Raw genomic sequence first — 16,075 nt, forward strand, 5'->3', positions numbered from 1 at the left:
ATGGATAACATATATTAAATGATAGTTCGACGAAATTACAAATAATAGCATTAATATGAAATTATATTTCATTAGAAGAGTTTATTCATAGCCTTAAAATAATTGTAATTCAATGATGCCATATCGGTATATATAAAAATATTCACTGACAACAAGTTAATTCTACAAAAATTCATGTTAAAAAAAGTTTTTATATGATGTATATTTTGCAGCAAGGAAGTTATTGTTGTGAAAGATAAGAGTGAACATCACCATCACCACCACCATCATCATCATCACAAGCATGGCCATGACCACCACCACAAGCACGGACATCACCATAAACATGGCCATGATCACCATCACAAGCATGGTCATCATCACCATCATGGGCATGATCACAAACATGGTCACGAACACGGTCATCATCATGCTCACCATCATGGTCACCACCATGGCCATCATCATGGGCATCATCATCATCATGGACATGATCACAAACACGGGCATGACCATCATCATGGCCATCATCACCACCATGGTCATCACCATGGGCATCATCATCATCATGGACATGATCACAAACACGGGCATGATCATCATCATGGACACCACCATGCTCACCATCACGGACACCACCATGGGCATCATCATGGACATCATCACCACCACGGACATCATCATGGACACCACCACGGACATCACCATCACCATGGACATGAACACAAACATGGACACCACCATGCTCATCATCACGGGCATCATCACGGACATCATCATGGACATCATCACCACCACGGACATCACCATCACCATGGACATGAACACAAACATGGACACCATCATGGTCATCATCACCATCACGGACACCATCATGGACACCACCATGGACATCATCATGGACACCACCATGGACATCATCATGGTCACCACCATGGACATCATCATGGACACCACCACGGACATCATCATGGTCACCACCATGGCCATCATCACGGTCATCACCATGGTCATCATCATGGTCACCATCACGGACATCATCATGGTCACCACCATGGCCATCATCATGGTCATCATCATGGCCATCATCATGGCCACCATCACGGTCATCACGGCCATCATCACAGAAGGGCTGACATTCTTCAGAAGGGTCTTCATGATTTTGATGGTCTTTTGGGATTCCATTTCCGTCGTTAAATTATTTCAATTCGATGAAAAATCCTGCTCAATACCTTACTTAAAGAAGATTATTTGAAATCTTCTCTCTGCCAAAGCATCGTAATGAGCAACGCTCTTTTGGAAAGTTACTTGTCCAGAAGAATTTTGCTGAAAATTCCGATAAACATTTATGCTCTCCTCTAGTCGGTGTGAACTCTTAAATTACAAATTACTTCGATTTCCTTCCTGAGAAATCGCAAGAAATTTTGAGTTTATCTACCAAATATGCATGCTCAGGTGGTTTTATATGCTTAGGAGGAGTTTTGAAAGCAACAACATTTTAAATAATGTTTCCCCTTTATGGTGTATGTACTTATTTATTTATATTCTTTGTCAAAATAATAACATGGATGGAAGAGAAATAAAGATTTTCTTAAAATAACTAAGACTTTTTTTCCTGTGTTCGTGTCTGTTTTATATATGTATTAAAACATAAAGTAGTTATGAATTATTTACAAAATTTGAAATATTGCAATTTATTTGACTACAGAAAATGTCTTTTAAATCACACATGGTAATCTTTCAATTTTTTTAAAAAAAATATTTATTTAAAATAAAATAATGAGCTCAAATAATTTTATTTATTAATTGTCCTTAATATTTTAATATATGATATAAATTATTATACCAAAAAATATTATTAAAAAATTTAATATGGTTAGTAGGTTATTTAAATACTAAAATATCTTACCTAATTTACATGATATGTGATTAACATGTTTTTAAAATTTATAAAATGATATTCGATTTCCTTTGACGTTATTTGGAGGAATAAATAATTTAAAATTTAATATATAATATTACAAGAATATGTTAAAATTTAAATATTCTGTTTCTCCCTTCAAACTATGTTAATATATATTATATACAATGTAATTAATTATTATAGCAATTTCTAATATGCATTTCTATTAATACATATTTCTTCAAATAAAAAAAGATAATAATATTTGCTGCTGTAAATATGCTGTTAAGTACAATAAGTACCAGTTTGATATTATATATATATATATATATATATATATATATATATATATACCAAATAAACAGAGATACATTGAAGCTCTTTTGTATTATGTTTATAATCTCTTAAAAGGCGAATAATATAATAATCAAAGTAATAACCTTATTAAAGCAATAAAATATAGCTTCATTTCATTATATTTTTTAAAAATTTATTTTAAAGATAACTTCATTAAAATTATTCAATTAAGCAATTTTATATAATTAAAATCCTTGTTATACTCTTAACAAAAGAAATCATTTTCTTGTCAATGAAAAGAAATTTGTTTATAAATCATACATTTAAGATAGCATTCATATGTTTTGTTTGAAATAGAAAGCAATATGTTGCATAGAGCAAGTATGTTTTGCATCTATAAAAATGTTGTTAAATTAATCAACTAAAATTATTACTAAATTAATCAATAGAAAAAATAGGACAAAAGAAGTTGATTTGGAAATTATTCCGCAATTAAAACTATAAAAAATAATTATTTTTGAAATATAGTTTAAAAATATTGTTTAAACGGAAATCATAATTTTGATTTCTCGTTTCAGTGTAATCACGTGCGATTAAAATTTTGTAGTTAATCACTATAAAATGTAATGTTTCGTCTTTTTATAGCTTGAAATAATTCTACCTCTTTCATAATAAGCAATTTAATATGAAGCAATTTAAGTAAAGCTAAACAATTTATTATCATTTATTTTCTTCTTATCTCGAATTATTTCAAAATTATGAAAATTGTTTCAATTTTTCTAGGACAGTAAAGCATACACATAAATATATTTTTTTTAGAAATCGTTTGAGAAATATTGCTTATAGTAAACCAAAAACAATTTATTTTATGTATTTAGATTATCACAGAAACGCGTACGTTGAAATATTATATTTAACCATTTTAAAATACAAATTCTATCTTTTAAAAGCTTGAAATAACTGTACTGCTTTCATATTTCATCAATCAAGACAATTTAATAGATCATAATATATCACACTCCATTTCAGAGGAGTTCTTAATTTTCTTCTGCTATTGAACAGTTTCAAAACCATTAAGTTTTCTAATAATAAAGTACAGAAGGAAAGCTAGCAAGCAAAATGTATTCATTTTTGAAATATCATTTAAAAAAATACTGTTTAAAATGTTTGTAAAAATCAATTAATTGCATGGGAAAGAATTCACAGTTTTTGCGTGAATGTTTGAAATAATTCTATACTTTTGATAATTTTTTTATCAAACAAAACATTTTAATAAATTATATCTTTTGCTTCAGTACAGGTCCTAAATTATCTTCAGTTGTTGAATTGTTTCGAAATTATGAAAGTTATAGCAGATTTCACTTTCCGTAGTGTACTTTTACATTTTTAGGATTTATTATGCGTTTTATCTCATAAACCTCTAGCTTTCTTATTTTTTTCTCAAGAACTTCGTCACATAATAATTTTAACTTATGTAGTTAAGTTATAGATGCTTGTTTTATAAGAATTAAACAAATAGAAAGTGAGAACATTTTTGTATCTAATATTCTCCTTTCATTTTTTTCTAGTTTTTCAAAATCTCTTCAAATTAATATTTTTTATCAGAATCTAAGTAGCTGAATTTTACAGGCATATTAAACAACATAAACAGAAAAACATTATTAAACCGCCGTAATTGGAGATCCGAGTCAAAATGATTCTGCATTGTTCATTAGCTCTGATTATCAAGTGGTATTTTGTCCTTGAATACAATCCTCTCCTCAGTACCTTCAAGTTGTTCTTTCAGCAGTATGTTGATAAAAGTCTACGTATAAACACGTGCGTATAACCGAGTAATTTTTTTCTCAAAGTGGTTGTTGTTATTTATGGAGTCATTAACTCCAAGTCTCTGAAACTATTTTTAATTTGAATATGCAAAAAGAATAAAGAAATATTCTTAAAATAATATTTTAAAATATTATATTCTTTACTTTTATTAGTTTAATTCTAAAAACTATTAACATTAAAGTAATTTAGTGATATATAAACGAAGTAAATACTCATTAAAAGATTGTCTAGATTTTTCTTATAATATTATATGTTAGAAAGATGTTATAACATTTAACATTTTTAATAGTAACATTTTTAATATTTTTGTAACTGCATGATTTCCAAAATGTATTGTTTTTCCAAAATAAATTTTAATGCGTTTTACAAATGACAAAAAATAAATAAATAACAATGGCGTCATTTTGACTCTATGTCTATATCCACGTGAAGAAATTCATGCATCCATTTAATATGCATGCATATTAAATCCTTCATTATATGATGTCAAGTTGTTTAAGATTATTACTGGCAAGATATACATATCCAGCAGGATAACAATTTATTTTAGTACAATTAGAGAATAATTATCTTGCAGCATTGTAACTGTGCCAGATTCGCTCTTCCTTGGCTGTCAGAAAGAATCACCATGTCACTGTGTCTTAAACTTGTGACAGCTGTAATGAATTTACAATTAAGCCACTTCCTCCATTCTCTGAGACAAAGGCCATTAAACTCTCTCATTGCTCGCTAAACCCCATTATTTGCATCACTTCCAGAACCCGCACGCGACCGGGCCATCATGCAATTTCCCTTTACCTGCTACCGGCCAGTGCATTCTTCGCCCTTTACACAAACAAAAGACACTACCTGGAAATGGCTACAAACTGCTGACATCTACCGACGTAATGGAGGGAATAAAAAATGGAATAATGACACAAGTCGGAAACGGTCCGCGAATTCGAATTAGGGCTGGCTGCTCTGACAAGTCTTGTGCGTTGGGTGAACCCTCACGCATCCCTCTAGTTAAAAGCCTTCGGGTCCTGCAGACATTGACAAGCAGTAATTGACTTGGAATGACAAGCTCTAAATGTCACGGGAGACAAGAGTTCGTGTTCTGAGGGGGGTTGTAGAATGGATTTGGGTGTTTAGGATCTTGGTTAGTGGGCACCGGGATCGAGATGACATTATTGAAATCGCGTCTGATTAAGGTGTTAAGGTTGGAATGAGGGTGGTATAGAAATTCTGTGATTTGCAGCTGTGCCGGCATTGTTGGAGTTCCTTGGTAAAGACCAGTATTTGAGTATCGTAATTAGTTTCTAATGAGTTTCATGTACGTCTGTTTGGGACATTTTACGACTTACCAAATTGTATATGCAATCAAGTGTAAGAATACATGATGCAAAGATATTTAATTGTTAACTTATGCAAGTGGAGCAAATAAATTTCATATAAGTATATTAGTTGTGACATTGTTTGCAAAAGTTTTTAGAAATAGATAGACTGCTATGTATTAGTTTCTCTGCATTGTAAAACTTAGTTATTTCAAATGTTGGTATTATGAATTCGCAATTTAGATCAACATTTTTCCTTTGAATTTTTAATTAGCTTAAAGTTAAATTATTCTATGATTCGAATTTATTTTATTTACTGCAAAGTAACAATTAAAATTGCTTTTATTTTTGAAAAATTTTCTTTAGTATCTTATTCTTTGGTAGATCAAGTGGATGCTTTTTAAAGCTCTTAATTTTCCCATTCAATCAAAAAAAAATAAATAACAGATTTTTCATGATATTTTTAAGCAATTTGAACACATAAGAAGCGAATTGGACCATTATCAAGTTTCATTGTACACTGCAATATGATATTTAAAAAGCTATATATTGTTTGTTTATTAAAATTACTTACTTATTTTTTTGAAATCATTGGTTTCAAAACTTTTAAAATTTTTAGTTACAATTAATATCACTTTATTTATTAAAATATCTTCTTTTTATTTACTGCGCCATATTTTAAAAACTTTGAAAATAAAAGAATGAGCATTCTTTTAGAATGCTCATTTTTTATTAGTTTCTCTGTATTCCAATTTTTGAATCAATAAAATTTTACTGAGACCACATCGGCCCCAAATTAATTATTTTCCATTATTCTCCATTTAATTGTCAAAATAATATGCACAGAAGAACTAATTACTATTTTAAAGTTTTCTGAATCTCTGAAAATTTGAAATGCCAGAAAGCATATAATTTACCATCCAGACTGGAACCATCTGGAATGTCTTGCACGCCAGGATCCTTATATTACAATAATTAATATTTTGAAAATATAGGCTTACGGTACTCTCTGCATCGTTTAGCAAAAACAGATTTATCTCAAAATATTGCTTTAAACTAAGCTTATTATAGAACAGCCATGTTCATTTAATTGTCACTGTTAAATCTAAGATTCGCATATTCAAAATTTATCCTTTATTTGAAGAATCCATATGCAATAGGTTTATACGAAGCATATTTATTGAATTGGAATGGCAGAAAATTGGACAAATATTTTGACAAAGTTCTTTCAAATTGCATGAATTATTAACTTTGCTTTTTTCTTAGTTATTTGCTGGTCTAACTGGAATTGTTAAAAATATAAATAAAATTATTTCTATCAATACAATATTTTATAAAATATTACATCAAATTTACTGCTTATATATTAGATACAAATTGATTTTCAAATACTAAATAAAAGATCCTGACAAATGCAAATGTGCACTAAGAGCAATGTTTACTGGGGCGATCAGATACGAAATGTAGATTTTTCAGCCGCAGCTGTGACTTAGGATGTGAACATGTACCCAACCCTCAAGCTAAAAATCCTTTTTAATGTAAGCAAAGCAAGTAGCAAGTAGCAATATTTATTTTTTTAATCATATTTAAAGTAGTAATATTTATTTTTTAATCATATTTATATATGTTTTGTGAATATTATAAATTTTAATAGTTTAAAAAAACTAACTAATGTATGATTAAATCTTATTTATATATATTTTAACATCCAATTAATAAATTTGTATATATTTTTTTCTGGAATTTAAAATAAGCTGAAACATAATTTATATTTAGCATAAGCGGATAAAAATTATTTTTAAAATCCCTTGAGAAAAGTTCGTCAACGAATAAAGCATATTTTTAAAAATCAAAATACATTACGTATTATTTTATGAATTATAATAATTATTATTCAAGGAAAATTTCAACAATAAGGAATGCATTCCAAGAGTTAATAAAGAAAAGTTCTTTATTGGAAAGCAAAGTTTGAAACAAATACATTAAAAAAAAACTCATTAAAAATAGTTTCTTTATAAATTAATAGTTTTTATCTGTGTTTTTAGTATAAATAAAAAAATAAATTTGTGAATAATATCGTATTAAACAATTTTGGTTTATACATAAGAATATTTTGCTTTATTTTATTATCTGATTTCTAGAAAAAACAAATAACAAATCCCATGGTATTTGGAATTTGTAGAAGAAATTATAACTGTTATAACAATATAATTGCTTGATATCATCTTACTTAAGAAAAGCTTTTAGATAAAAACACAATGCGATATAATCACTGAAGCGATTCGGACTTTTTTTTCCCTTTTACTATTGCGAGACAAAAGAAAGCTTCTTTTTTCCTTTTAAAAGATGAAAGCTTCACATTTTTAACAATGCTTTTAAAAAATTTGCAGTTATTTAAAACAAACAAACAAATATAAGAGCAATCTTTGTTCTATTATAAAGCAATTGGAAAGAAGAAGCCACAAATTTTAGAATTCTAAAAAGCCACAAGCGAAAAAATGAATAACAAAATTATAAAAATAAAAATACATATTGAAAATTTTGATTTCAGGTGAAAAAAAACACGAAATTATACAAAGCCAATATATTTATTAGAATGAATAATTGGAAAACAAATATGCCGACAAAATTCATTTAAAAAGTCTTAATAAATTAAAAGCGTTCTTGCCTAACTCCTATATAAGACTAATGAGGACTATCAGGACTATGTCGGCGTTGCGCCGACAAACAAAGATCACTGGGAACTAATTAGGACTTTAAAATTTTTGCTGGCTGTATAAAACTAACCTTATTATAAAAAAAAAGAAAATGAAATTTGGTTATACATGAACTTTATGCAAAAAAGTTCTGAGAACAATAAAAGAACAAACATTTTAAAAGTTAAATTACAAAGTGAAGAGAAATACTTTGCGGAGACGGACTTTGACGTCAACGCAGAGCCTATACAGCCCGTGGTTTTTGTGTTATATATAAATAACTTGTATGGTACTACCTTTAACTATACTTTTACTTGGGCGGTATTATCATATTTTTGTAGCAACTGGGTTACACTACCTTCAGCTTCTGTGTTACACATTCTATGTATACCTTAGATTCTGTGTTCATAAAATATGTAAACAATTTGAAAATGGATAGAGAATAGAGTGAAATTGACTTAATATTTCAAGTAAGAAACAACCAACCAAACATTAAAGCGATTTTTATAATTGCTAAAGCAATAAAAGTAAAGCAAGGGACTAGTATGTTCTTTACTTTGCTTTTATATCTTATTAATGTTTATTGGTTTTATAATTTGATAATGGTCTTAGAGTGGTTTGATTCAATTATGCTATAGTCCTGCTTAGATATGAATTTTGAAATAATATTTTGCAATTATTATTATTGTGTAATTTTAATGAAATTTTTTTAAAAAATTACTAATACTTGACTTTAAAACCTCAATTTCTGTGAATTTCGAGTCACGAATTGTCAATACTTTGACGAAAGTCAGACGCCTCGCAGAAAAAATCCTTTGTTTGAATCCGTGTCTGAAGATGACCCTTGATAAAGTCTTCATGCCGGTTTCCTATTTTTCCTTCTTTTTTATTCCGTTTTATTCCTTTTATTGCATTTAAACTTAATATTTATTCAAATTGTGGGTCAGAATTTCTTGTGAGCGAGCAAAGCAGTGAAATTTCCCATTCAAAGTTAGAAAATAACATATCTTTTTACATTGTTACTCAAATCTATGACCTTAACTTATCTTTCTAATGAAATTAAAAGGCATTTATTAAATTCCCGAGAGCCTGTCTAGGGTCAATACTTGGACGAAAGTCAAACTCCTCACAGAAAAAAAAAATCCCTGGTTTGAATCACTGGCTCAAGGTAACCCTTAATAAAGTCTTCTGGTCGGATTCATTTTTTTCCTTCTCTTTTATTCCATTTTATTCTTTTTTTTTTTTTGCATTTAAACTTAATATTTATTTCTAATTTGGTCAATATTTCTTGTGAGTGAGCAAAGCAGTAAAATTTCCCTTTCAAAGTTAGAAAATAACTTATCTTTTTACATTGTTACTGAAATCTATGACACTATCTTTTTCTACTGACATAAAAAGGCATTTATTAAATTCATGAGAGCCTGTCTAGGGGAAATTAAAGGGAAAAGATGATAAACCTGGCGTAAAGGATTGCGTATCAAGAAAAGGCAGGATGTTAAAAGAAAGCGTCAAAGGGACAAATGAAATTCCTCTCCCTGTTAATCACCTAACAGAAACAAAATGCATCTCTTCAGTAGAAAGCCACCAAATGCGACTGATCCTTCATGGATTTGCAACAAGATCTTTATACTCTTACCCAAGTGCCCCAGGCATCTTTCCGTACCTGATACAAAGTAATCAAGACACAAATAAATAATGAAAAAACAATATCCGCTCCTCCTTTCCCTCAAGTAAGAATGTCATAGCATTGTCTTCCACTGCAATTATCCGGCATTCTTCGAGAGATTAACATGCGGCAGTCTTTTTTTGCCGTGAAAGCGAAATTGCTCGTCGTCCATTGTTTTACTCTTCGAGGATCATCGGACAGCACTAATTTTGAGCCGACCCCTTTCTTTCTCATCGATTTTGCCTGCCAGCGGTTTCGAAGTTTTTAATTTCGTTTTGGGTCTGTTCCTAAGAGATGTTGAGATGTCTCGCATATTGTGCAGATTGTTGTTCCGCGTGTCGTAATTAGTTTTGTTCGGAAAAAAGAGAAAATCAGAGAGTATATGTTTAACTATGAAATTAATCATTTGGACATCAAAGAATCAAATCTATGGAATATTTAAATAAGAAGTTTAAAGTGATTAATGTGAAAATAAAGTCAGGATATTTTTCGAATTGTAGTTTTCAGATAAATGTCAGCGAAACAATGGATAATGAATCATTAAAATAAATTACTTTTTATTTACAAAACTGCTTTACATATGACTTACCGCATGCTTCTGGTTAAATTCTCTAATGCTTATTAGATTGATAATTATACCTCCAAGCGAAATGCAAATAGGAACAATTTATTTCTGAAAAACCGCAAGAAAATGAATTCTTTTTATCTAACGAATAAAATCATTAGTAATTCAAAACAAGGGTATAATATATAGAATGTATATTCAAATCTCTTGACTTGTAAACACATTTATATAATTAAAAAACAAAAAAAAAATATATTATTTTATTTTACTTAATTTCAACGACGATAGTTTGGCGAATGTATTTTTCAATGAATACAAAAAATACATAGAAAACAAAGAATACAATGAAAAAAATTCAAGAAATACAAAATATAAAGGAATTAATCTTTCTTCTAGGCAGAACTATTATTTATTCAGTTTTAATTAAAGAAACAAAAACTCTTCTAAGAAGGTAAAAACTGAATCGGTACAAAGATCGTTATTTTCCAAATCATTAAACATTCAATGTATTATTTTTCATTTTGTTATTACAACTTAGAATTTATTTTTAATATAAGCAAGAAAAATTAATTATTTTCTTTTTCTCTAAGTTTTGCTGTCCAAAAGAATTTTATGGTGAGGCCCTTTTTTCAGTTCTGGAGAGGATGAATTGTTTCAAAATCATAACATCTTCAGTCGGAAACTTCTAAAGCAAAAGACATTGGGCTCTTTTTTTACTCCTATAAAATCCTACAACTCTCTAATTACTCTGTTTGCATAGATGTTATAATAATAGATATTCCATAGATGTTATATAGTTTATTGATGTCTGAGGCTGGTGGAGATAACTATATTCAGACGCTCAATTCCCCCCAAGCCTTAGTCCAGTGGCCTCAAATTTTGGAAAGTTTTTGAACGAGGAATATAGGTATATATATTATAGTAATAGATGTTCAATAATAATAGTTTGCATATTGAGGTTTTTTGGGGGACATAGTAATTGTATTCATATCTCAATTCCCCAAGCTTTAGTATAGTGGCCATAAAGTTTGACAAGCTATTGAATGAGGCATATAGGCATATATGTTATAGTAATAGATTTCATTAGTAATAGTTTGTATGTTGAAGCTTTTAAAGAGACGGGGCAACTATATTCATATGTTCAATTACCCGAGCTCTATCCAGTGGCTCTGAAGTCTGGCAAGTTATTGAACGAGGCATATATGTTATAGTAATAGATTTCATTAGTAATAGTTTGTATGTTGAAGCTTTTAAAGAGACGGGGCAACTATATTCATATGTTCAATTACCCAAGCTCTATCCAGTGGCTCTAAAGCTTAGCAAGTTTTTAAACGAGGCGTACAGGCATTTTTTAAAAACTTTTTATTCTAAATAAAACTGGAATCATATGGAAATTAAAATATTTAGTGTGATCTTTAAAGTGATCAGGCTATTTTAGTTCTAATAATAAAATTGCACTCACCAGATTATCTCACATGAAATAATGTCACAACCTGTCAGCGGCGGACTTTGTTTTTCTTCCATGAATAGACTTTTGTCTGAACTTCTTTAGTGAGACAGGTGAACTGACCATTGATTTGAAGCGTAGAAATAAGATAGTGAATAGTTTGTTGCCAATACTTTGTTGTGAATATATTTTTGTTTGGAACGTGATTTGAAAACTTCCTTAATCCATATTTTTAAAAATTCAAAGAAGATGTCTATATACTCCTGTTTATGCCCCTGAGTCCAATTTATCTGTCGCTGGATTCATAATCACACGGGTTTCAACGATTTTAAATACTAATCAGAGAGTATGTGTGGAAGTTTTAGGAAAAGCATTCCCTCTTGTTCTTGATAAGGACGAGAAATTCCGTTAATATGAGATGGACGAGAAATTCTGTGAATATGAGATGCATGAGAAATTCTGTGAATATGAGATGGACGAGAAATTCCGCGAATATGAGATGGACGAGGAATTCCGTGAATATGAGATAATGAACTTCCAAGAAAGGGGATAAAGTGTAATCGAATAAAATAGAAAATAAATCAATAATAAAAACTCTTTCATTGTTTTAAGATTACTGCTTTGATTTTCTAAATAAAAGAAAAAGTACTTATTTTTAGTATCAGCTTAATAAAGATATATAATCGTTTGAAATGTTAAATATTCTTTATTGTTTAAAGACATTGCTATTTCTTTAAAAAAAAAAAACAGCAGAAAATTACAAATGAGTTCTAACACATTCCATTTGAAGAAAGTAAACAAAAGTTTTAACTTCCTGGGTGTTATTCCAAAACGTTCGAAGAATCTTAATACGTAACAGGATTATGATAAGAAAGTGTCTGTCCTCCCATAACTTATTCTTCCCGACGGAGAATTAATCCTGTGTTTTGACCGTGAAAACAAACGATTTTTCATGGTACAGTTGTCAGACTGATAACAGTGATCTATAAACCGAGTTTTCTCCCTCTAATTCTAGGAAAACGGAAAAGAATTATGTTTCGTCTTGAAACCTAAGTACAACACTTTCACTGATCGAATGATAACAAACATTTCGAATCGATCAATCAGGAAAAATGGAGCTATTATGTTTAACATAATAATTGGAACTTAAATGCTTAAGAACTGACTCATCTAAAAGCTTTATGTCAATAACAAATAAAAGATTAAAATTTTGATTGATTTGCGAAAAATGGGAAGGGATTTTTAGAATCTTGTGGTTTTAGACAAATAATAAACGAGGAATTAATGTTTTATGCATTAAAATGTGGTTTCATTTAACCACTTGCGCTGATAAAAGATTCACAGATGCTTGTGCTAAAACAGTTCACAGTATTCGCAGCAAGAAGATATAAAATATTTGATACCTTATATAACAAATACGCAATAAATAATTTTGATTGATTTGCGAAAAATGGGAAACGATTTTGAGAATCTTGGGATTTAGACAGATAATAAAAGGACAATTAATGTTTTATGCATTAAAATGTGATTTCATTTAACCACTTGCGCTGATAAAAGATCCACAGATGTTTGTGCTAAAACAGCTCACTGTAATTTGCAGCAAGACGATATAAAATATTTCATACTTTATATAACAAATACGCAATAATTTTAATAAATTAATAATAAATAATTTAAATAATAATAATTATTATATAATTATTAATTAATAATAATAATAAAATAATAATAAATAATTTTAATAAATACGCGATAAATAATTTTGATTGATTTGCTTGCGAATCTTGTGGTTTTAGACAAATAGTACAAAAAACAACAATTAATGTTTTATGCATTAAAATATAGTTTCATTTAACCATTAAAAGATTCACAGATGCACATGCCAAACCAATCCACTGTAATTCACAACGAGGCAACAAAAATATTCAATATCTTAGAGAAATGAGGAAAAGATTATTTCTTCTAAATGAATCAATTTTCAATCCAAGACTAAGTTCCAACATAAATCTCAGTCACGAACATCATTTTTACATCTGTGAAAACTGCTTGCCAACATATACAGTATGTTGTTGGCGATTTTGTGACAAAAGCATTTCGATGTGCCTGGCACATCTTTCCAATACAAGTGGCTGAAAAGCATTCGTCTTTGAAATTAATTTTGCGTTAAACATTTATTTTAACAACAATATAAATCTTTTTAAGAATATACATTAATTTTTAATGGAAATTACTTGCTTCAGGAAATGATGCTAAATCTATACATATTTTTTTAAGTTCGGGTCATAACAAAGTAAATTTTATTTAAATAAAAGAAAATGAAGTTCACTCATAAAAATGGATTCATATATTTACATATATATAACGGTGTTATAGGGTTTTCAATCAGACGTATTTGTAAAATAAATTTTTATTGATTTATGGCTCTTATCATAAATCTACAGAACAGACTATTTGGTCTATAGCTAAGGAATTGTAACATGGTTAATTTTTGTTTAACCATGGTTACAACTACTATTAAATAGTTTATTAAAAAATTTCTTTGATTTTTTTAATTAAAAACTATTGAAATCTATAACGTTTCTCTTCAATAATTTCAGAGCAAAACTATATATACCACTTGGAAATGCTGGAACTTCCTAAATCTTTGTTATTTTCTCTTAAATATGATACGGAAAGAGAAAGAACTGCAGTTTTCGAAAACAGTCTAAAAGTCTAAGATATGGAGTTTTGGTAAATCTTCACATTTTAGATCTATGTTTCTGAAAGGAAATAAACTAGTTTAAAAATAGCTTTTTGTCTGTCTAGTTGCCAATACGATGATTAAAAAAAAAACTTGTTGGATAAAATTTGTAAAATGGTTTAATATTAATATTCGTAAATCAGTAGTATTACATTTTGGACCAAATCCCTGAAACGGTTGATTGTCTTCTATATCTATATATATGAGAGCTATAGCTTAAAAGTATAGTAAATTATACTGATCAATTTTTATATTTTATATGTATCGAATTAAAATTATACATCTAATTTTGGATTAGATTCGTCAAAGGATATAATGTCTATTTTTATGCCTGTGTATATGGAAATAGGCTCATTCAAAAATGCAAAGGACTGGATAAATGAAATTTAGTGTATGGTTTTCAAAGTCAAAATCATGCATACGTTTCTGATTTTGGCCCAAATCAGTTGAAGGGGAAAATCCGAAATTTATACTTGCTTCTTTTCGCAAGACAATAAAATTTAGAGTAAAAATCGTGATATTGCACATGTGTAAAGAAATCTGAATGAAATTATTTACATCTTTTAAAGTGCTAAAGATAATATAATTTTGTCAATATTAATTATAAATTATGCCCAATTACAAGCCTTTCCAATTATCCAAAACCATTCATTCACTCTCGCCTTCTACTCTCCAGTTGCTCCAACAGTTTAGATAAATAGGATTGCAATGGAGCCACCACTTGAATCAAAACCAAAATTCCAAACCAATTCCGCTTCCTACAACACCAATAGATACAAACTACTTACCGTCTTTAAAGTGGGAAAATTCCATTTAACTGTACTGAAAATAAATAGAACGTACTCAAAAAATGTTGAAGTAAAACAATTTCATAAAATAGGATCAACTGCCACATTGAAAAGTCCAAGCCACTTAATCTAACAATCTCTTATTCAATATCTTCCAATTCAACCTCCAACGCTTCTCGATTACTTCTAATAATATGCATAAAATTCCGATTTTGAGCATGATAATAATAGCTGTCATTGAAAGGAGCATAAAATAATAATTATTATATTCAGAAAAAAAATAAAGAAAAAAGCTTTATGAGACTTTAAAAAAGATATCAAAGACACTTTTAACAATAATCTTTATCATATAGGGACTTACTATCTTTTAAGAGTTCCTAACTATCTAGAATGTTAAAGTATCTTTATATATATATAGATTGCTAAACCTGCTAAATAATGAACAACCTGAAATATAGTACCAACATCATTTCAGCCAGGGCATCATGAGGTTTTCCAAAAAACATGTTCCGGTGAATCCACCATGATTAGTCAAAATTTGGTCGATGTAAAAATCACCATAACCATCAAAGCCACAAAATAGTTCCTACCTCTTAAGACTCGTAATAAACTTTTCGCAATGCCAGAAAAACTTTCTTCCAGGACCATTAAAATCCTGTTGAAGTCCGCATCACTCACAATAATTGCATTTTCCATATACTTTTTTTTATCTTTTTATCTGATGTATTTTTTTTTTGTCTTTGTTGATCTCATTTCCTAAATTGGTGTTTCTGTGAGATTAGTTTATCTATTACCATTAATACAGAAATTCAGATAGAGCAAAAGTGTCTAGTATTATACTCGTATTACAGTAC

General features: G+C 29.1%; 1 protein-coding gene across 1 annotated transcript in view; it reads right to left on the minus strand.

Moving 5' to 3' along the window:
- Window positions 1-220: 220 nt before the first annotated feature.
- Window positions 221-16,075, minus strand: part of LOC129966279 (sarcoplasmic reticulum histidine-rich calcium-binding protein-like) — a 63,462-nt gene continuing 47,607 nt past the window's right edge. The window contains exon 4 of the mRNA XM_056080696.1: window positions 221-1,149. Coding sequence (XP_055936671.1) covers window positions 221-1,149 — 929 coding nt within the window. The remainder of the gene's footprint in view (window positions 1,150-16,075) is intronic.

Source organism: Argiope bruennichi, chromosome 4, assembly GCF_947563725.1.
Source record: "Argiope bruennichi chromosome 4, qqArgBrue1.1, whole genome shotgun sequence".
Taxonomy (NCBI): Eukaryota; Metazoa; Arthropoda; class Arachnida; order Araneae; family Araneidae; genus Argiope; species Argiope bruennichi.